This window comes from Hakea prostrata, chromosome 1, assembly GCF_041222555.1.
Source record: "Hakea prostrata isolate BN-2017 chromosome 1, UWA_Hpros_2, whole genome shotgun sequence".
Lineage (NCBI taxonomy): Eukaryota > Viridiplantae > Streptophyta > Magnoliopsida > Proteales > Proteaceae > Hakea > Hakea prostrata.
This window is the reverse complement of record NC_142600.1, coordinates 8,004,687-8,026,514: the sequence shown is the minus strand read 5'-3', so window position 1 is coordinate 8,026,514 and position 21,828 is coordinate 8,004,687. Positions and strand designations below refer to the sequence as shown.

General features: G+C 39.5%; 4 protein-coding genes across 8 annotated transcripts; all 4 read left to right on the top strand.

Moving 5' to 3' along the window:
* The first annotated feature begins 307 nt into the window (after positions 1-307).
* Positions 308-6,381, top strand: LOC149027154 (protein SLOW GREEN 1, chloroplastic-like). Its single transcript, XM_089159795.1, has 2 exons — positions 308-1,483; positions 4,992-6,381. The coding sequence occupies exon 1, from the start codon at positions 396-398 to the stop codon at positions 1,437-1,439; it is 1,044 nt and encodes a 347-aa protein (XP_089015921.1). The 5' UTR covers positions 308-395; the 3' UTR covers positions 1,440-1,483; positions 4,992-6,381.
* A 3,154-nt stretch (positions 6,382-9,535) lies between these two features.
* LOC149027153 (uncharacterized) lies at positions 9,536-17,292 on the top strand. 5 transcript variants are annotated; one of them, XM_089159754.1, is made up of 5 exons: positions 9,536-10,117; positions 10,855-10,943; positions 11,154-13,115; positions 15,992-16,178; positions 16,269-17,292. In XM_089159754.1, the coding sequence occupies exons 1-5, from the start codon at positions 10,036-10,038 to the stop codon at positions 16,955-16,957; spliced, it is 3,009 nt and encodes a 1,002-aa protein (XP_089015880.1). In that variant the 5' UTR covers positions 9,536-10,035; the 3' UTR covers positions 16,958-17,292. The 5 variants fall into 5 exon arrangements, with proteins under 5 accessions (XP_089015880.1, XP_089015909.1, XP_089015901.1 ...); XM_089159783.1 differs by having other exon boundaries at positions 9,536-10,172; positions 16,269-17,291; XM_089159775.1 differs by having other exon boundaries at positions 9,536-10,193; positions 16,269-17,291.
* A 286-nt stretch (positions 17,293-17,578) lies between these two features.
* LOC149027152 (Tetratricopeptide repeat (TPR)-like superfamily protein) lies at positions 17,579-19,386 on the top strand. The gene has a single exon (XM_089159719.1). It carries the CDS (start codon positions 17,767-17,769, stop codon positions 19,159-19,161), a length of 1,395 nt encoding a protein of 464 aa, XP_089015845.1. The 5' UTR covers positions 17,579-17,766; the 3' UTR covers positions 19,162-19,386.
* Positions 19,387-19,552: 166 nt separating this feature from the next.
* LOC149027151 (dirigent protein 25-like) lies at positions 19,553-20,935 on the top strand. Its single transcript, XM_089159731.1, has one exon. It carries the CDS (start codon positions 19,633-19,635, stop codon positions 20,641-20,643), a length of 1,011 nt encoding a protein of 336 aa, XP_089015857.1. The 5' UTR covers positions 19,553-19,632; the 3' UTR covers positions 20,644-20,935.
* The last annotated feature ends 893 nt before the right edge of the window (positions 20,936-21,828 follow it).

Here is a 21,828-nt window from a genome sequence, read left to right as displayed (position 1 = left end):
TAAATACAGAGGTTCTACTATACCCCAACTCCAACTAGGGTTTAGGCTCCTCCTTGAAGGCTAGTGCGCCCCTCCCCCTCTATGTCTCTTCTTTTCCTCTTAGGAAAGTGCTTGAGTTAATGTTTTGGGCCAAAAGGCCCAATTGGTAGGCCCATGATATGTTCCACCCATGACCCATGTAGCCATCGTTGCAGGTTTTCCTTCCCAATCTTTGAAGCCAACGGGTTCACCCGACAATCGACTCAGTAACTCAGAGAGTTCTCCTAAACCGCTTCTGATACCGACTCAATCAGGGCTTTTGGTTTAGTTCGTTTCCCTCCCTTCCCATCGACAGGATTCTCCCTCAGAGCAACGCAGAAGCAAAACCACGGCGAAGCTCTTAGAAATCCCTAGAAATGGAGTCCCTAGCGAAGGTTCATCAATACCCACAGCCTCTGCATGTTTCTCTCTATCGCCGTTCTTTGTTTACGAGACCCATTTCCTCCGTCTCCTCCCATACAACTTCCTCAAAGTTGAGAATGTCTATCAACATCAGAGCCGTCACTACTCCCATCTCTTCGAAATCGCAGGATCTTCGCAATTCAACTCCTCCTACCCCGCTTGAGGTCTTAAAACCATTCACCTCGTTTCTCAAAACAACTTCCATTGCTCTGGCTGCCGCCGCTCTCTTTTTCAGTCGCTTCAGTAAGCCCTCATTTGCCGCACCCCTCGCTCAACCCACTACCGAGTCCGCCAAGGAAACACCTGAATCTGATCATGATGAAGAGAAAGAGAAAACTCTTGAAGAGTATTTAGAGTCTAACCCCGACGATGTCAAGGCGCTCAGATCCCTCATGGAGGTTAAGATCAAAGCACGCAAGTTTCAGGATGCTATCTCGGTGATTGATAGATTGATTGGAATTGAACCGTCAGAGAGGGAATGGCCTCTATTAAAAGCCCATATTCATAATTACAGTGGGGATGTCGAATTGGCTATGTTAGGGTTCGAACAGATTATCTCTAAGGATCCCCTTTGTGTTGAAGCATACCACGGCTTAGTAATGGCCACCTCCCAGACGGAGTCGGGTGAGTTGGGAGACGTCTTGAAAAGAATCGAGAGTGCAATGGAAAAGTGTAAGAAGGATAAGAGGAAGGAGGATTTCAGAGATTTTAAATTGTTGGTTGCGCAGATTAAGGTCATTGAGGGTAACTACACAGATGCTCTGAAGGTTTATCAGGAGCTTGTAAAGGAAGAGCCAAGGGATTTTCGGCCATATCTCTGTCAGGGAATTATCTATACTCTATTGCAGAAGAAGGATGAGGCAGAGAAGCAGTTCCAGAAGTATCGACGACTTGTTCCAAAGGAACATCCCTATGCTCGTTTCTTTGATGATAACATGATTGCAACCAAAGTTTTTTCACAAATGGCAGAAGACCAGAGAACAGGTTCCAAGAAGTGAGAAATGAGTGTTCTTATGGTTCCTGAATGGCAAACAGGTTTCAGGTTTGTCATTAGCAGAGTGTTGTAAATTTGGATCTTCTGCTTTAGTTTTATTTATTATTATAGCAGTACCTTAGATTCCTAGTCTCACCGTAGCCAATGTTAGAGGTGCTAAAATGCAAATTTTGCCGTCAGTCATGGCATTTTAATATTGAATTCGTAGGTATTATTACCTATTATCATGAAAGAGTGAAGAAAATAATTTTGTTTATTTATTTGATGGTCCACTGTGTTGTTCATTTCTGTAATTTTTAGGGTGTCTAATTACATTGCAATGGCATCGTTTGAGTTTGTTCAATTTCACTGTTTCATTACTTTGAGGTTGATTGCTGATCCCCAGTAAAAGTGTTTGTAGCAAAACTGTCTGAGTTTTCAAGTGAAGGCAAAGACAAAAACATTCTCATCTTGATTTGGATTGCCATGATGAGCAAATCGGAAGGTCGGCCTAAATCCTGTACCTCAAGCTCTACTTTGTTTTCCTTACCTGCTCTCCTCTTTCTTTCTCACCCCTGGGGTGGTCAGGAGACAGCATACAATTTTCTCATCCAATTTCAAACACTTTGCCCAGTTCACTGTCTCTTATTCTTTTCCCAGTGTTGTGATTCTGCAAACTATTAATTATAGGGGAAGTTTTCCACTTTGGACATTATTTATTAGGAATGCTGGGAATGAGATACTATATCTCAGGAATAGTGGTACAGAGCTGACTAGCTTTCTTTGATATTTCTTTTTCCCCCTTACTTTGGTGGTTTCAATTATGCACTTGACATCCTTGGGGCAATTACGTTATGGCAATCTGGAGGTAAAAATTAGGTTTGTTCTTTTGGAACAGTTCTGCATTCATGATTTAATTGATTAGATCATTATTAGCACAATACTGTGCGCCGTCACATTGGCCTATTTCTAGGAATATGTGTTTTTCACTAGGCAATATCTTTTGTGGGTGAAACATGGTGGTTGATCATTAGGTTTAGAGGGATTCTGAAATGAGTTGAACAGACTACTGACTTAGTAATAGGTTGACAGGAAACAAATGACTTGAAGAAATAAATAAATTTTAAAGAGAATAATTGCCACTAGGATGACCACCATTAAACAAAAGGACATTATGTGGATCTACTTGACTGCAAAATGATTTACAGTAAGACTGCTTAATTTTGTTTTAACCTTCCCATTTTCAATGCAGAAAACGTTTAGTAAATCCCCATGTTCTGTAAAACCAATTAAAACTGAGTAGATGCCTTAACATGTCCCCAACATTCTGTTATTGGCTTCCATCAAAGGACAGAAAGTTCCCATGAATGCAGCTCGCAACTCCGTCACCCTGCCTGGCCCATCCCCCGCTTGGTCCTGAACACATCCCTCTTCACTATCATTCCCTCCTCCAACTCCCTATGCCCTCCCACCCCGCTTTCTTCCTTTTAACATCACTACCACCCAGCAGAAAATAGTCCAGATACTTATTTACTTATCTCAAGTTGCAGCTCCAGCATTTAGATCATATCTATATAGAGGCAGCATTGTGCCACCCAGAAATCATATTGACTAGTTCAATGATCATTTGCTCGTGAAAAATAACTGATTAAAATTGAGGTGTGATCGGATGTGCGTCATGAGGGAGAAGTTGTAAAGTGATAATGTTTTTCGAGAATCCAGGCAATAGGTATTTGGAATAGGCAGTGCCTAATGAAGGAATTGAAAGTTCATGTCCTCTTGCAAATCTCTCTGTATAAATCATATATATCGCATTATTAGAAATCAGAAGCAAAACCCACCAAGAGTGACATAAAGATACATATATAGATAGAGAGATGTAATTGTGCCTGGAAAACAACCAAGGTAGAAAACAACAATCTGAGAGATGTCGTTTTACAGTGATAGCGTGGACCATTGCTGATGTCATTTTGGGTTATTCATCTCTCTTCTCCATTTTTTCTTTTTCTTTTTCTTTTAATACTCTTCGCATTCCAGAAATTGCTTTATATGAGGGATTTGGTAATCTTTTTAACATTATAATTCCTTATTGGAAAACTTAATATGTCTGCTAGCTCTGTAAATTTCTCTTGATATCTTATAGATCTTGGCAGGTTTTACTTACGCAAACAATTATTAGTTAATTGTGACTAGATTCACCTAGATTTATTGCTTTTTTCTATTGAAATCCATAATTTTAATGCTTCATTTTGAATTTAGTCCACATTCTATGGTGCTCACTATGGAATCTGAATTACGTGTGCGAGGTTACTAGAGGTTTTTAGGCTTCTTTATTATAGACCTGGCTTCAACTCTTATATGCTCAAACCAGTAGATAATGGATGCTTATTTCATTAGAATTATGGTTCAAAACATCTACTGTTTATGTTGTTTGATCATCATTTCTACAAAATAAGAATATTTGAGCAGATAAAATGGGAGGGATTCAAACAAAGTAAAAGAGAATGAATTAACCTACTAGATCAGTTGAATATCATTGAGAACTCATACTTTTTCAAGTGGAGAAAAAATTTCTCACATGAGTGCTTCTATCTTATACAAAGATGAATTCATCCCCCCTCCTCCCTCCTCCCTCCCCCCCCCCCCTCAAAAGAAAAGAAAATAATAATAATAAAATAAAAAAGAAGAAAAGAATCTTATACAAAGATTAAGCACATGGGGGCTTGTATCTTTCAAATTCCTTCGTACCAATACCCACCCACTTAGATGATCTAGGTAGGTCTTATATGATAAAACAACTCAGAAACTGAACATGACCAAAACCGGAGGAAATAGTTGTGTCATATGGTCAGCCATGCCCATGGGTGAATCACCCATTAATTGAAAAGCAGGATCCAGAACCTGTGTGTGGGTGTGTAGGAGTGTTTTTTATGTGTTCTTCAAAAGTGGTTCTTTGTGGCATTTGATCATTGTTGGCTAGAATTGAGTTTGAAAAAGTTGGATTTCTAGCTGACTAAATTTTATTGCGGTTAATCCTATATGATTATCAGTTTTTTGTTTGGATATGCATGGTAATGTTTTCTGTGTTGGTATGACCTTTTTTTTTTCTGTAGATGTTGCATTCTTTATTATGGAAATAATGTTGGTACATCATATAAAAGGGTTATATATATAACTTTGATGCACGGAACAGTTAAAAGCATTTTTGCTTGTTTTCTTAAGATACTTTTCTGAAACTTGTGTAACCTTGGTTAAATTGTCTATTGAGTAATGTCATGCTAAGGTCCTCAGATGAGAACTGTTAGCTGCCTAGCTGGTTAACTCAGTGCCCTTGTCTTGTTTTTTCGTGACATGAACATTGACCCAGCTACCTCATTCTTCTTTGAGCCATAGGCGCTAGCACCTGTCTGGGTTGGTATTCTTATCTGCTTTCCACTTTTGGATATCTTTGCTTCTACTTTAAGTATCTGAAAGTAAAATAGATCAGTGGAAATTTCTGTCTTCTGTTCAGTGTTTTTACTTTTTTTCTGCTGATGAAACAAGATATGCTTCATTACGTAATTTCACAAATACATAGGTCATGAAGTCGGAGGTGTCTCCACTCCTTATTTGACTGTCTATACACAGCTTGGAGAGCCAAGTTGGTGAACCAGTTGAGGATGGTTTGAGATTTGACAGGCTCTAGAGATGCATTCAGTACTTGTGAAACAAATTATTCTATTGTTTCTATATATGAAATTAGTAACTTCTTTATTTATATGATAAACCCCCATCAGTTAGAGATGATTGAGTATAGAAAATTTTCCCAAGAGTTTTGGGGTTCTTGAGTAGACATGTTTGATTGGTGTTCCGTATCTGATTTATTGTCTTTTCACTTTTGTTCTGTTCTTCCTCTGTAAATCGAATTCAAGGATGATGTCTCTGTTGATGATGGGTCTATCCTCAACGGCCCACTGAGAACAAGCCCAGTGCCAACAATCAACTTCCCACCTCTGCCCTGGCCAGTATGATTTCCCACTTTAACATGCTAAGACAAATGTGTTTGAAGTTAGCATATAGGGTTGGTGTCCAATGTTGGATTGGTTTAGGTGTGTTGTGGTGTCTAATGTTGGATGGTTTAGGTGAAGTGTCGTTTTCTTGGTTAAAAACCTTTACGTATTAATAAGCCTCAGCCATAACAAAGATTCCAAGGCTGCGTGTCATGTTTGTTGTTGCCTTGCTGCTATTGCCTGAGGTGTTATGTTAGATACAGAGGCTAAAGGTTGGTACCTGCCAGGGGATAGTCAGGATACTATCAATGTATCCATTATTGGGTGGAGCTTTAGCCCTGCAATGTTTACCAGGTGGTTGTTCTGATACCCTGACTTCAAGTTACAAGTTTACAAATATATTCCACTGATTATTGTGTCAAATCCTTAATCAGGACTATTAAGGCAGTTAGATAAGCTTTGTGACCTTTTTGAAGTGTGTTTCGCTCATTGGTTGATTAAAAAAAACAACTCTTTTTCTTTAAACCACATTGGATTCGATCTAAAAGGCAGAAATTGCAATGTATTTGATACATTGAAAGTCGTAATTTTGCAATTGTGGGTCTCTCACAGTAGAGTAAAGTAAGATCTAGGTCGTGTGTTGAATTGCATGCTTGCAAAGCTATTTGCATATTGGTCCCCACCGTTGGATTTGTCAGTATTAAAGAAAAGACTTATTGCCCCCACCGTTGTGATTTTCTTAGGCTTTTGCTTGATTAGACAAAACAAAAGCAAAGCAGTGCCTACTTGACCAGCTTTTTTTTGGTTAGTTATCATGACTAATTTTTCCGACAGGTATTGTGAAATTTGGGTTTCTTTATACCCCAAAAAATAATAATAACAATAATTGGTGGGGCTTCGCCTCCAGCCCCCAGGTGATTCGAATTCTGACCTCCTATGTGGAAGTGTTGGTCTTTTGCCAACTGAGCCACCCTTCGGGGTTAATGTAGAGAAATAATTTGACCTCTCAATAGTGCCATATTGAAGGATGATGTGGCCATCTTAATTTTACTTAATTTTACTTAATTTTACTTAATTTAACGAATGATTGACTCATGCTACGCTGAAAGGATACCTTAATAAACAAGTCTGTTGAACTTGAGGATTATTTGCTATTTGATGTTTAGGTCATTTTTAAGCTATATCAATAGAATAGTTTTGCACTCACCATTGGATTTTGAGGTGATTTTATCTCTGAGACCATTGCCTATCAACCCCAAAACCTGCCTTTTTATAACGAATGATAAGTTTGATGATGCAGGCGTTCAAGACGAAAAGGAGAAAAGAGGGAAAACCTTAATTTATCAAATTTGGATTTTCGAGTGTTTTTTTTCTTTTAAACTAATTTTGGATGAGCTCCTGACATGGGATCCTGTGGTCCAATTAAAACCTCCTTTAATGGGTTATGGGACCCACATCTGGCATCTTGGTCCTAATTGTTTTCATCTATCCTCATATAGATATATAACCATATAAGGACCTTTGACCAAAAATATAGGCATCTGATCAAAGTTCCAAACTCTTGATTCTTGACTGAGAGTGACAGAGGGTTCACCGGTCCCTAGGGGATCATCTTCTCGTAACTTTACAACCACAAATTATGTGGGACTTACAAGTAAAAAAAAATAAAATATTAAAAAAAAATTCATCACGGGAACTCATGTAGTTTGTGGTTGTAAACCCAGGGGAACGCTTGGTAGAGACTTAGGAAGGAATGATACTTTACTATTCAATCTCAGCGAGTCCAGATCATCTCCCCGATGGTTTCACAATCACAAAATACAATGAGGACCCAAGTAAAAAATAGTAAAATATTTTGAAAAAAATAATTTCATCACCTAATCGGCTAATCCTGACCCTCCTGTATTTTGTGGTCGTAAGTTGTAAAGCCGTTGAGGAGATGATCCGGACTCCGTATTAGCTATGTAGGTGGATGTCTCTCCAATGATATTTATTAAACTTTGAAGTCAAACTTGTCATGAATTTTAAGAGATATGTGACTTTCTCATCACCACTTCCTCAATAACCATTCTTATTTTTATCCGTGGCCCTTTTTTCTCTTCTATCTATCTTCCATCAAACAAAAACTCTTATTAGAGCGTTTAAGACTCTCTATGGTATATGTCTAAGTAATTCTCTTACTTTTTTTTGGGTAGAATAAGTGACTCTCTTACAGCGTTATTATTTGTTACCGCTACTTCAAAATAATTGTAATTTGATATTTAATTTATTATAATCATATATCCTTTAAATATGTCATGTAAATTTTAACAGTGATTGTAATAAATTACAAAATACATGTTTTTAGTTTCATTTTTTTTTTTTTTTGGTAAATTTTAGTTTCGTTATGGGTGTTAAATATGAAAAAGAGAAAAATGATTTAGCACATCCTTCCTTGTTTTTTTTTTTTGGTAAAAACATCCTTCCTTGTTTAAGAGATTAGGAGACCCTATTTATAAATCATGAATATTGGATCTTATCAGATTGACAATAAATAACGTTAAAAAAAAAGTCACTTGCTGAAAATTTAAGACATCTTAGTCATATTAATCTTGTGTGTTGAGATGTAATTTTCCAGTTGGATCTTCAATGTTATTGGTTGATTGCAAAATTCGATTTCATACTATCCTGATATTGGGGAAAGGCCATAGGCAGATTGTTGGTTACAAATAATAAATTAGCAAATGGCAATCACATGAGAAAGAGAGAGAGGGGGAGACAAGAGAGGGCATATAGGACTTTTCCTTTGGAAATGAGAGAGACTGAAAGAGACACCAGGAAAGAAAGAAAATAAATCATATTAACTAGCTGAGCCTATTGTTTTAATTAAAGCATAATTTTGACTTAGGCATCTAGCATAAGGTTACGGATGGTCACTAGTTTGACCCTTATACCCCTCTCATATATTCTTAGAAAAATCGTGGTAGTTACTCTATTGTAATTAGGTGCAGCCTTCGTGGGCCCTTCTTCTTCTTGTGGTTCTTTATCTGGGCCGCTCCATGGGTCTTGTTATGTTTGAGAACCAATATTGTATATAGATTATTATGTATGAAAGGCGTTTTCCTTGAATAAGATAAGCAAGATAAATCATCAGATACCGAAATTGGTATCACTAATAAGTTGTGTTGTCCTCACTCCTCACACCAAAAGAGAAGCTGATGAGAACAACATGAAACATCTGGCAGGTGTGGGAAGGTAGGATTTTTCATTTCATTTTGGGGGTGTGAGGTGACCTTCAGCTTGACTTCATATATGTATTGGCATGTGACGTGACAATATTCATTTCGTATGGTTTGAATCAGTTTTTTTTGTTTTTTTTTTGGTCTTCATGCGTGTAGAAGATCTGGACTTTTCGAGGAGTTTCTTTAGCGTTATTTTCAGTAAATCCCAGTTGAAATTAGATATTGAAATGAGTTGGTTCGGCTCAATCCGATCTGAACCGGTCAGTGTTGATCAACTTGGCCTATTCTGGTTGAACTTTGACACCTCCCTTATTCCCTGGGACCCACGGTTGGTCTACAGAAGACCCCACCATTTCACCTTGCTTTGTGTATCAGATTTTGTATTAATTAAGGGTGCGTTAGAATGTGTGATTATGTCAAATTTGGTATTAATTAAGTGGAAGGTTAATAATAAAGTTAAAACCTTGTGATAAGCTTTAAATGGTGTGATGGGGAAAGAAAAGCATCAGAGCTGATTTTAATGTTTTGATGTTGTTAAACGGGAACTATCTAACGGGTCCCACACTAACGTATACTTCACGCATGATGGGCCGGGTGCTGTTAGCCCAGGCCCACGCCCACGCCCACGCCATTAAACACTATTGGACATTGATTTTGGATACTGTCCTTTTCAAATGTGTGTGACACGCGAAAAGAAATCCAATGTAACGGAGCTAGTGAGCTACCTTCACGGAGACGATACGGTGATGGCCTATTATTTTATTTGACAAAAGGAATAAAATAGTCAATAAAATTTGAGAAATTAAGTAAATACTTAAATACGTGGTCAAGTAGATATACGACGCGTGGATTAGGGCATTTGCCCAATTGCCCGCGCAAGGGCCATATGGTGTCAGGAAATCGGCGTTTGAAAGTTCAAAAACTGGGTACCCTTAGTCCTCAGTCGTGCTCCTTTCTCTCTCCATTCCTGTTTAGCAGGTTAACATCCACTTGTTAATAGCTGAGATGGTGAGGTAAAGAAGTGGTTTGAAAGCGGAAAGATCTGGGTAGCGATCGTCAGGGGAGACATTAATGTCTACCGTTTCGTTATAGTTTGGAACCGGAGCTTCAACTGATGTTCTTCCTTTTTCTTGCCATTTCAGGAGCTTTCTCTCTCCTCTTTCTCGCGCACATTGTTAGTTCTTTCCTTTGATACGCCAACACGATTTGCTTTTTTGATCCGTGCGTTTCTAAGATCGGTAGAAACATTTTACAGGGGAGTTCTATTAAAGAAAAGATAGGCCAGCGGAGGTTTCGGAGTATGATTTTCTGGGATTTTTCTTCCAATATGACACATCTTGTTTTAGTCTTCCGGGAATCAAGATTTATGTTGTTGACCTGAGATCGTAATTTTGTCTTATTTTGCTTGGATATGGAGAGATTTCAGAAGTGGCATGGTCGGGGAAGACCTTCACACGAACGTACAATAGGGATCAGAAACCTATCATCTGAAGGTCAGACAACAGTTGCCATGGCTTCTCGGGCTTTTTTCTTCATTCCCTTTCCCATGTATGCAGCTGTGGCGTTAGTGTAAGGTTTAATTTCCCATTTTCCCACTCCGTACTTGTTGATACTGTTGGTATTATTCTGTTGCGAGAAAACTAGGTTTTGTTTTTTTTGTTTTTGTTTTGAATGGTATATGAAGTGGATTTTCTACTATGGTGCTATCAGCATGATTTGGTCGCTATTCAGTGGACGAGTTTGGAGCTCATAATGACTTATCATAACAGTGATGTGGGCTATCTTTAGAATTTTATTTTATCCCGACGCTTTTCTACTTTTGGGTCGCTCGCTATGGTGTGAGGTTTTCTATTTAGCATTCTCCGTCGCTTTGATTCACATTCTGCTTTTATACCTTTCTGTTGTTTATTTGTATGGTTCGATTGACACTTGATTTCGGCCTGCAATTTTCTATGAATACCACTTGATGTCGGAAGTATCATTTCGCGTCTCTTTTTTCTTCTTCTTTGTCGACGTGGTTCCGAATGAAATCAACTGGTAACCCAGTTTATTGCAGCTAGTTGCTATCTCAAATGTTCACTTCATCTTTTGGTATAGATACTTGTCTCACTGTTTATTGATGTGCCATGGTTTTGTATTTTACAAAAAATTAGTATGCTATTTCTATTGATCTGTATTGTGCATTATTTTTTCTGGAATTCTCATCAAAATAATGCTGTGTTATTTCCAGGAGACTCGCAGAGCAAGAAATCAGTGATCTCCTTGAACGAAGCGTCTGATTCTGGTTCTTGTAGCAGTGATTCTGCAAATGAAGATTTGGTAAGCCTTCAGTACTCTTTGCAGTAATTTCTTATTATAATAGTTTTATTTTACTTGATGAAAATCATATGTCAGTCTTGTTGAGATCTAAATGGCATGTGCTTCTTTCAACCTCTTCCTCCCCTGCCTCCACCCTCTTCTCCGTTCCCTCTGTTGCAATTATTGAAAATCTTCTCCACCTGACACAAGTGCATTTTGTGTTTGTTTTAGTCTAACTTTGATTTGAGAAGTTCTTCAAAACAAGCCTGTGGGGCTCCAATGAAGAAATTGTTAGCTGAAGAATTGTCAAAAGATATGGAATCCAAGCGACGTCCTCCAAGTGTTATTGCAAGATTGATGGGCCTTGATGTACTGCCACCTCAGCAACCTCTCAGTGAACAACAAAATGCATTCTCGAAAAACTACCTCCAGAAATCTGCCTCCATAGCCTTTCAAGAGAAGAAGAGAGCATCAGATGAGGTCCGTTTCTCAAGAAAGAAGCGTGGTAAGGAGCTTCAAGAATTCAAGGATGTATTTGAAGTTAGGGAATCATCAAAGGCCGAGAAGCAAAGTAAGCCATCATGTCAGAAAGCAATAGGAAACTCTAGACCCAGTGATTCAAGGATGGCATTCATTAGGCAGAAGTTTATGGATGCAAAACGTCTATCTACTGATGAAAGGCTTCAAGAATCAAAGGAATTCCATGATGCGCTAGAGGTGTTAGACTCCAACAAGGATCTACTACTGAAATTTCTTCAAGAACCAGATTCTTTATTCGCAAAACATTTACGTGGTCTCCATGCTGATCCACCTCATGAATTTGGTCACATAACAGTCTTAAAATCATCGAATCCTTCAAGGCATGAACATCGTGATGTATGCTGGAAAGCCAAGCAAACAACTGAAAAGTGTGAAACTATGTACTCAATTCAAAAAGACTTTGGCCATGGTTGTGGTAGAGATAATGCGAACAATACCCCTAAGAACATCAAATCTTGGTTTGAAGAGAAGAATGAGAACTGTGTTCTTCCTACGCGGATTGTTGTCTTGAAACCCAACCCTGGAAAGGCACATAATGTATCAAGATCTGCCTCACCAAGTACTTCTAGAGGCTTTCAAGCAGGATGTGGGACACATGGTGAATCTCGAAGTTCTGAGAATAGTCAGTTACGTGCTGAGGCGTCGGATGGGAAAAATTCATCAAACAGTGTGATGCATAGGTCCAAAGTTTCAAGAGAAATTGCTAAGGAGATCACTAGACAAATGAGACAAGGAGTAAGCAATGGTTCTGTAAGGGCATGCAGCTCTCATTTTAGAGGTTATGCTGGGGATGAGAGTTCATGTAGCATGTCAGAGGTTGATTCTGCAAATGAATCTGATGCCGTGCCACCAACTTCTGAATGCATCCTTGAATGGAAGAACAGGTACAGTCCATCGTCATCGTGTTCAACCGAGTCATCTGTAAGCAAGGAGGCAAAGAAGCGACTCTCAGAAAGATGGAAGAGGACTCGTCGGTATCAAGAAGTGGGGTTGGTAGGTAAAGGGAGCACTCTTGGTGAAATGCTTGCTATGCCTGATCGGGAAACCCAGACAAAGATGTTGGGATCAGGTGATGGGTTGGCAAGGAATGACAGAATTGCAAGATGGGCTAGCCCTATTGGTATTAGCAGTAGAGATGGTTGGAAAGATGGCTACCCTAAACATCTGCGAAGGTCCAAGTCAGTTCCAGCTTCATTTACTTCATTTGAAAGTCCAAAATCTGGCATTGGTCATGGAGCTGTCAGGAATGATGGATGTTTGATGTCAAAGGCTATCAACCAGGGACCTCATAATTTAGTAACTAGAAATTCCAACGACGTAGAAGATTCAGTCTTCAGGGACCTAGGCTCCAATAATGAAATATCTCAGTCTTCTTCTAGAACGAATTGGGAGAATGATCATGCTGAGAAAGAAACTCATCTAGGGCTGGATGAACAAAGAGATAAACCTAAGCAGAAACCTACTATTCCTGAACTGTCTTGTGATGTGGCTGATAAGAGGTCAATTGTTGAGGAAGTGCTACTCCCTGAGATGCTGAACATCAACAGGCTCATTGAAACTCCTGAAGAGGAACTGCCTGAATCAGGAGCCTGTATCACATTAGAGAACGTTGAAGCCTCCTCTGTTCATGATGCTGATGAATCGATTCTAAAGGTTAGGGTTCTCTCTTTGACTTTCCTCCTTAAACTCGTTAGATGGATTACTTGTCACAACTTCAATTTTATGCCTGAGTATCCTCTTTTTATTTATTTTAATTTTTTTTTTTATAACAAATACATATTGCACCTTATCACTTTCTATGTTCATTCTACTTATGGCCACAGACTGGAGTTTTCTGATGTCGCTAACTCTCTACGCAATCTTGAGTAGACTTAAATTCTCCTACACATGGACACACACGTTGCAAGTAGAAGTGCCCTTTTCTAGAATTACATCATTAAATGATTTGAACTCGACTGCTTGACTTTGTAAATGAGTGATAATTTCAGAACGACTATTGCAACCATTCAAATTTTATATTTGACAATATTTTTTTGGATGTGATCAGATAATCTGGTAATTTCCTCTAGATTTCTTTTACCCCTTCCTTTAGGTTCCTAAGTTCTAGGATAGTTCTCTCACTAGATTATTATTATTATTATTATTATTATTTCTTTTTCCTTTTTATAATAATTTTCAATGTCATGCCTGTTTTCCAGTCCTAAGCTATGCTTGTCTTTCGCCCCATTTCTGCTATGGTCAGTTTAGACCTACTGTTAACTCCTTTAGCTTCTGCAATCTGAATGAAATCACCTTCATAGTGGAGCATTCAAAGGCCCTCTGTTGCACATTTTTATGCAACATTAAATGACTTTCTTGCAGCTAATCATGTATTTGAGCTATTCCTAAATTTGCAGTAATTTTTTTGTTTCTTATTTTGTCGTTTTTGTTTTCACCACTCATCCATTTTGACAACCCCTTTTCAGCCACAGTAAGACAGTCTTCAGTATCATTTGTGTTTTTTTTTGGTAACTACTAGACATAATATATATTATAAAATGAGAAATAGATTTGGTGTCCCTATGTACACAATAATTTATAACATCAGTTGAGCTCCGTCTATAACATTTTTTTTTGTTAATGAGAAGTGTTTTATGAAGAATGAAAATATACAGCAGAGGCTTTGTTTGCTTTAGTACAAAGGTATATGCCAAAGTTATCTAGAGCCATGGTAATCCCTTAGATCTATCTGATCAAAGGGAGGGCTTTTTCTTTTATTTTCTTTGGTGCGGTGGGGGGGTGGGGTAGAGGGAATAAGAAATTACAACTGCTGATAGTTGAGTATTTAAGGATAAACTAAATACAAAAATGACATGATGATGTAATGATTGAAACATTATCCACTAAGAGCTCCTGAATGTAGATTTTATCTTAATTAAATTGAAAAACCATTATGTTGGTTGCCGAATATTAAAAGCTACTGTGCCCCCCAACACCCCGCCCCTCCAAAAAAAAAAAAAAAAACCAAAACAAAGGTAAAGGACACAAGAAAGGTGATGGATTCTGAAACAGCAGAGAAAACACAGCTAAAAAGGGCAAACCTTGTGCCCGAGGCTTCTGAACAAGCAAAGTTTGGGGGAGTACAATTTTTCGACACAGCCCTACCCAGCAACTTTTGCTTAGAGGCGCCAACCATTGCGTCGAGGCCTGCCACTTAGGCAGCCTACAGATAAACAACCTATTTATAGGTTAAAGCTCATAAATTCAACCTCATAGCTAAAAGCTCTATAAGGATAATAATTGCTTCTTTTTTGTGTGTGTGAAGTAGTTGTGTCTATAGTTTTATAATTCTTTGTCAAAATCAAATGTTTGAATTTTTCTGATAGGTAATATCCTTTGCAACCACAATTACATTAACCATAGTACATTCAAGATCATCCTTTGGGTAATACTCTGAAGCAATATTCATTGCTAGCACTAGCCAAGGGTGCAGCTTTGGATAAGAATTATTCTCCACAACAATCAATCCCCTTATTTGCATATCCACCCATTTAACATAAGGCAAGCCATTTATTTCAACTGGTTCCATGATAGGCTTAATGATTGGCTTGTCTGTTACTTTTGGAATTTCAATTTTTCCCAAATCCTTGGGAGCTATGATGGTGCTTTTATTTTCCCAAGTCTAAACAAGCCGGTATGTGCCTGGTTGCTACACAACCTCTCCACTTATTCTGTCCAAAATTCACTAGACTTGTACAGAGTTTCCAACTGGTATATCCTATTCATCACAGATCCTACATATTTGTCAGAGCTGTCATTATCCAAATTTGTCCATCTCAATGATTTTTTCTTTTGTTTCTAGCTCAAATTCCCAATGGTCCAATGGTCCAAATAGGACCATTGGGACCCTTCAATCAGCATGGTTGACGAAACTCGATCTTGGTGGGCTAGAAAACCGCGCATCGAGTTGGAGGGAAAAAATTCTCCCATCTCAACCCCACTCATTCTCAAATACCTACGTATATTTGTGCTTAACCGAAATATCTCTTAACATCTGTTTTCACACACCTTCTCATTACTGTTTGGATGGTTTTAGTTTATTCTATTTTCTCCTTTTAATTTTAATTTTCTTTTGAACTCCATATTGGTTTCTTTTCAAGACCCAAGTGGCAACACAAACTGCAAGCCTGGTGCGTAGAAAAGACAATTTATGAGTGATACATTTAAATAACCTCTCAAATAAAGAGTGTGTGGAATGATTTTGGATCTACAGCATTTGGCTCCCGACAGTCCATGTGATTTTGAAGCTCGAACTGTTCCTTATCCTTTTATCCTGTAGGCTTACGAATCAGATTTCTTGTGATTTACTTGTGCTGTAGGTTGCGTAAAGTATGCTAACTAGCCATGTTGTTTCAGATGCTTTTTGGCTTTCTTAAAACTTTTTCTAAGATTCACTGCCACGATTCACTTAGTTCCCCCATTGTTTAATTCAGTTGCATGATGTTGCTCTGATTCTGCCCCCCCCCCTCTGGAATGGCATAATATTTCAGGAAGCACCAGACGAATCCAATGAGGAAGGACCACGGTCTCCAAAGCGTTCGTTACCTGAGCCAGACTCTCCAGTTAGTTCAAAAGGGGTTGATCAGCCTAGTCCAGTTTCAGTCCTGGAGCCTCCATTTGAGGAAGATAATTTATCTGGTTCAGAGTGCTTCGAGAGGGTTAGTGCCGATCTAAATGGTATAGACAAAACTGACACGGATCCTTTGTATGTACGTGTTATAATTCACATTGTCCTCATCTTTTAACTCTGCACCTTCTTTGCTATAGGACTTCGAATGCAGCTTCAGCTTCTCAAGTTGGAGAGCTCAGATCCACATGCAGATGGAATAGAAATGTATGTGTTAAGTGATGAGGATAATGGGGAAGAAGCTGGTGGTCATTTAGAAGAGGTGTCATGTGATGAACATATCGAGGAAGAACCTATTGGTCATTTAAAAGAGGAGGGTGAACATCTGGGCATATTGAGCAAGGGAAAATATCGAGACTACTTCTATGTTGTTGATTTGTTTGTCGAATCGGGGTTTGATTTTATGGATCGTGAAATGATTTTGGCAGCTTGTTACTCACCGGAATGCCCTGTGGATCCCTTGGTATTTGAGAGGCTTGAGAAAAAGTGTAGTGAACATTTGACATGGCCAAGGTCAGAAAGGAAGCTGTTATTTGATAGAATAAACCATGGATTAATGGAGATTCTCCGGCCATGTTTGGACCCTCATCCCTGGGTGAAGCCAGCATTGAGAAGACTAACTACCCCGTGTGAAGAGTCTCTTGTGGATGAGCTTTGGAAGTTGTTGGTAAACCAGGAACAAGAAGGAAGCAATGATGCAGCACAGAGGGTTTTGGGAACGGACATGGTGTGGTTGGAACTGGGGGATGATATTGATGCGGTGGGTAGGCAAATTGAGAAATTGTTAGTTGCTGAGCTGATAGAAGAGTTGTTAGCATGTAAAGGATAGCCACAATTGGTGGTTCTTCTTCTTTCTCTTTTTCTAAATAGGTTGGTTGATATCAATACGTACATGTATTGAAATGAGATACATGAATGTAGATGGGGATAATAAAATAATGGTCTCAATCTTTCACATGTTCAAAGGAAATAGAAGTGATGATTCCGGTATCAATCTTTGAACTCTCTTGCATTATCTTAACATGTCTTTTTTATTATGGCTTCTGAATGATTTGAGATGAGGGATTATAGATCCATGTCACGAACACAAAATACTTGGGGATGATAACCATGAAATCAGCGAATCATAATTGTATCTTTTAAGATGCAAACCCCCTAAATTAGCAAGTTCTTGTTCACACCATTCGAAAAATTATTGGATACGAGTATGATATTGTCTTTTTTTTTTTTTTTTTGGTAAACAGTACTTCATTCATTAAAGAAAGAAAAGTACAGACACATAATTGCATGAAAACACAAGGTTCACACCGAACCAAGGAGCGGAAAGTGACCAAAACAGTACTTCATTCATTAAAGAAAGACAAGTACAGACACACATTTGCATGAAAACACAAGGTTCAACGCTGCAACAAATACGAATGTGATATTGTCACTATCCAATTGGATTTGATCCCTACGTATCTTTAATCCACCGCAGAAAAATACGTGAAGGGTTCAGTTCCAAATGAATTCTAGACGCAAAATCTATTTTTTGAAATGAAATGAATTATGATTCTGATTTGAGAGAGACCTGTGGATCTTTTCGATTTTCGCTTCCTGTACCTTACCTTCTTGCACTGTCTATCATTACTTTCCTCCATGATCTCATTGAGAAGCAGAACTGTCGACCAGACACGAACAAGCATACTTCACCGTTCCTTCGGATCACTCTCATACCGCAGTCATCGTCCAAAAAGACCTGGAAATGAAAGCCGCCATGGATCGGCTCGTAAAGCCGCCACAAAATCTCGCAGGCCTATTCCTTTCGTTACCCATCTTAAGGAAGTCGAAGACCCACAAGATGCGCTAACAATGTTCCATGAATATCAACAAAATGGATTCAAACACGACTACCCCTCTTATTCTGCTCTTATCTACAAACTTGCTCGTTCTCGCCATTTCCAAGCAGTTGAGGCTCTCCTCGATTATATACGAGATAACAATATACGGTGCCAAGAGACCCTTTTCATCGCTCTAATCCAACATTATGGCAAATCTAATTTATCCCAGAGGGCCATCGAGCTCTTTCATCGAATCCCCTCTTTCAATTGCACTCGTACATTACAGTCCTTCAATTTTCTCCTCAATGTCTTGGTCGAGAACGGTCGGATCGCTGAGGCAAAAGAGATCTTCAACCGCTCGTCCAAGATGGGTTATAAGCAGAATTCTGTTTCCTTCAACATTATCATCAAATCACACCTTGAGAAAGGCGAGTGGGAACAAGCGTGCCAACTGTTTGAAGATATGCTCGAGAGGGAAGTCCAACCTACTGTGGTGACTTACAATAGCCTAATTGGGTTTCTATGTAAGACGGGTGATATGGAGAAAGCCACGAGTTTGCTTGGCGACATGTCCCGGAAAGGGAAACACCCAAATGCTGTAACCTACGGTTTGGTAATGGAGGGTTTGTGCTCTGTTGGGAAATATGACGACGCAAGAAAGTTGATGTTTGATATGGAATACCGTGGCTGCAAACCTCGCCTTGTAAATTTTGGAGTTCTGATGACTGACCTTGGAAAGAGAGGCAAGATTGAGGAAGCAAAAGGCTTACTCAATGAGATGAAGAAGAGGAGGTTTAAGCCAGATGTGGTAACGTACAATATCTTGGTGAATTACTTATGTAAGGAAGGAAGAACGGCAGAGGCTTACAAAACCATGGTTGAAATGCAGATTGAAGGTTGCGAGCCTAACTCGGCGACGTATAGGATGATGGCTGATGGGTTCTGCAAGGTTGGGGAATTTGATAGAGTTTTGAAGGTTTTGAATGCGATGTTCGCTGATGAGCACTGCCCGCGGTTAGAGACATTTTGTTGTTTGGTCATTGGACTCTGTGAGGGTGGGAGTTTGAGTGAAGCTTCTTTTGTTTTGGAGGAGATGGAGAAGAGGAAGATGAGCTTCAATTCAAATGCTTGGGAAACTTTGGTTGAGAAGTCTTGTGGTTCAGATAGAGATACCACTGAGCTCCTAAAAGAGCTGCTCTGTTCGGCTGCATAAGCTTTGGCTAGAAGGGAGTAAGAGAAAGCAACGGTAGAGTCCGGAGAGGTACTGTGAGATCTTGGCCTTGACGAGGTAAATTACTAAACCTCATGTTTTTTTGGTGTAGGAAATAGATCAAATTTCATTTGTAAACCTTGCATGTTCAACTTGTATCGATATTTCAGAAAAAAATATATCTTTTATTGAATTTAAAACAGTATGATTAAATAATAAGACATTTGATGTCACTAACGACTTCATAGTTCATAGTGGTTGATAATAAGGTTTAGGTTCCAACCGAACACACCAAGGAGGGGAAGAAACAGAAGCACCAACTCCATTAATCTTGCTTAATTCGATTTTCGTTTCGCTTTCTTCTTCCAGTCGCCATATATATAAATAAACATTCCCAGTCTCCAAATCATCCATCAAAGTTTTCTGATAGACAGAACCCATTTACAAAGAAGAAAACTCAATCTTGATCTCATCATGGAGTTGCACAAATCCATTTCCACATCAAACATGGCCATAGCCCACCTATTTTTCCTTGCCCTTGCCCTCTCAGGTACCACTACAACCTGCTCTCGCATTCTAGACCAGGTATTGCCACCCGAGCCGGCAATCACGCCTGCGACCTCGGTGTCTGGTCCAGCCCAACCGGTCCAACCTTCTTCCCCCCAAGTGAGTGCTACCGCTGCTGCACCTGGTGCGCCTGGAGCGCCAGGCGCACCTGGTGCCGCTGTCTCGCCATGGCCAGCCGGGGTCGCTGCTGGTCCAACCGGTTCAACTGTATCCGGTTCAGGTCCAAACCAACCCCTGTCTTTCTTCATGCATGACATCGTAGGTGGGACAAACCCCTCAGCTCGAGCAGTCACCGGAATCGTCACCAACCCAGCCGTCAACGGTCAGCTTCCTTTCGCAAGGCCTAACGGTGCAGTTCTTCCCGTTAACAACGGCGTTCCTTCCAATAACGCTAACAATGGAATCGTCAACAATAACAACCTTCCATTCCTAACCGGCTTAGGCGGAAACACAAACACTGTGTTTCAGAACAACGGGGGCAACAACTTGATCAACGGTGGCAGTGGATCCACCTTTCCGGTGTCCAACAATGGGAAGATGCCTGCCGGAAACACGCTTCAGGACCTGACGTTTGGAACAATGACGGTGATCGATGATGAGGTTACCGAGGGAGAGCAGTTGGGTTCAGGTACGGTAGGGAAGGCACAAGGGTTTTATGTAGTAAGCTCTGTGGATGGTAACAGTCAGACTATGGCGTTCACCGTCATGTTTGAGAGTGGTGGCTACGCCGATAGCTTGAGTTTCTTAGGGGTGCATCGAACCGCCGTCGCCGAGTCCCAACTCGCTATCATGGGTGGCACTGGAAAATATGTGAATGCCAGGGGATATGCTAACATCAAAACCCTTCCTTCTTCTGATCAGAATTCTACCGATGGAGTTGAGACTCTGCTTCAGTTTACGGTTTACGTCACCTATTAATTAATGCGTGTTTAGGATTTAAGCAAGTTTGTTTTCAATGTCAGGTTACAGTGTTCTGTTGTGTGTGTGTGTGTGAAATGCATGCAGAAATCTGTATGATTCTGTTACGAATTTCCTTCATTTTTCCAAAATTATGAACTTTTTTTTGTGTAAAACTCGAACACAGTGGAAGTTATGTATCATCCTGGTCTTCGAATCTGTTCAAAGCAGGCTTCTGAGAGAGAGAGAGGATATAATTTGGTACTGTGATGTCTCTAGGCTCAGATTGAAACAGAGAAGAGAAGATATTATTATTAATTGTTTTAAATAAGGGATGGATGGGTTTACTGTAAAGCTGGTATTGTTCCTTGAATTGAGGTGATGATGAACACAAGGTTGCATGGAACCCCACCCCACGACCTGATCACTTAGCTTGGGAATATGGTGGGGTTCTCAGTATAAATTCGATGTGTCTCCTTCTCATGTGCGTGGCAACAAACGTATATATTTTAGAAATTCGTTAGTTTCCCTAAAAGAAGTTCATACTTGCAATTACACCACACCGACATTTGATCAGGGATAAGCCTTCAAATCAAAGAAGGGAAAAATTAAACCAAAGATCCGAAAAGAAGAAATGTCTGAAGAGGTAAAGCTCTTGGGTAGAAGCAAGAGTTAATTAGTTTTACCAAACAAAAGTATAAGTGACCGTTTTAATAGATAGAGATGGTGATGGAGACGACTATCGCTGGTCATGGGACAGCCCGATCTGATTCCCAAAGAAGCTACGTGAGGGAGCTAGACGGGTGGTTTCTTCAGGCACATTCAACAAAGTTTGTACGAGTCTCTACCAAAGCTGACACTGGAAGTGACATTTCTTGTCAAAATCTCTAAACAAGTCTGCGAGAATCAATACTTAGAGGGATTTTAGGATCTTGGCATACATCCTGATAAGGGCAGCTCATTTAATGCATAGGCATAGTACATTAAATGTTGAATTTAATGCGATGACACACCAATAGCTTAATAAGAAATGTCTCATATCTGGTTACAGACTCTATCGACAACTGATGGTCGAGAAATCCTCTATGTGGTCGTTCTGGTAAGTGTCGTAGTCTGCAATAATCAACAAATCTCTGACTTAGAGAGCCGGACGAATAAGCATGGCCCGGTCGGACCTGGTTCATACGGCTTCAGGAGTTCCAAGAA

Excerpts from the sequence above, each read along its gene's own strand:
- LOC149027154 (XM_089159795.1), top strand. The coding sequence starts at position 396 with ATGGAGTCCCTAGCGAAGGTTCATCAATACCCACAGCCTCTGCATGTT.
- LOC149027152 (XM_089159719.1), top strand. The coding sequence starts at position 17,767 with ATGATCTCATTGAGAAGCAGAACTGTCGACCAGACACGAACAAGCATA.
- LOC149027151 (XM_089159731.1), top strand. The coding sequence starts at position 19,633 with ATGGAGTTGCACAAATCCATTTCCACATCAAACATGGCCATAGCCCAC.
- LOC149027153 (XM_089159754.1), top strand. The coding sequence starts at position 10,036 with ATGGAGAGATTTCAGAAGTGGCATGGTCGGGGAAGACCTTCACACGAA. Across the intron at positions 10,944-11,153 it reads ATTCTGCAAATGAAGATTTG|TCTAACTTTGATTTGAGAAG; the intron begins GTAAGCCTTCAG and ends TGTTTGTTTTAG. Across the intron at positions 13,116-15,991 it reads CTGATGAATCGATTCTAAAG|GAAGCACCAGACGAATCCAA; the intron begins GTTAGGGTTCTC and ends ATAATATTTCAG.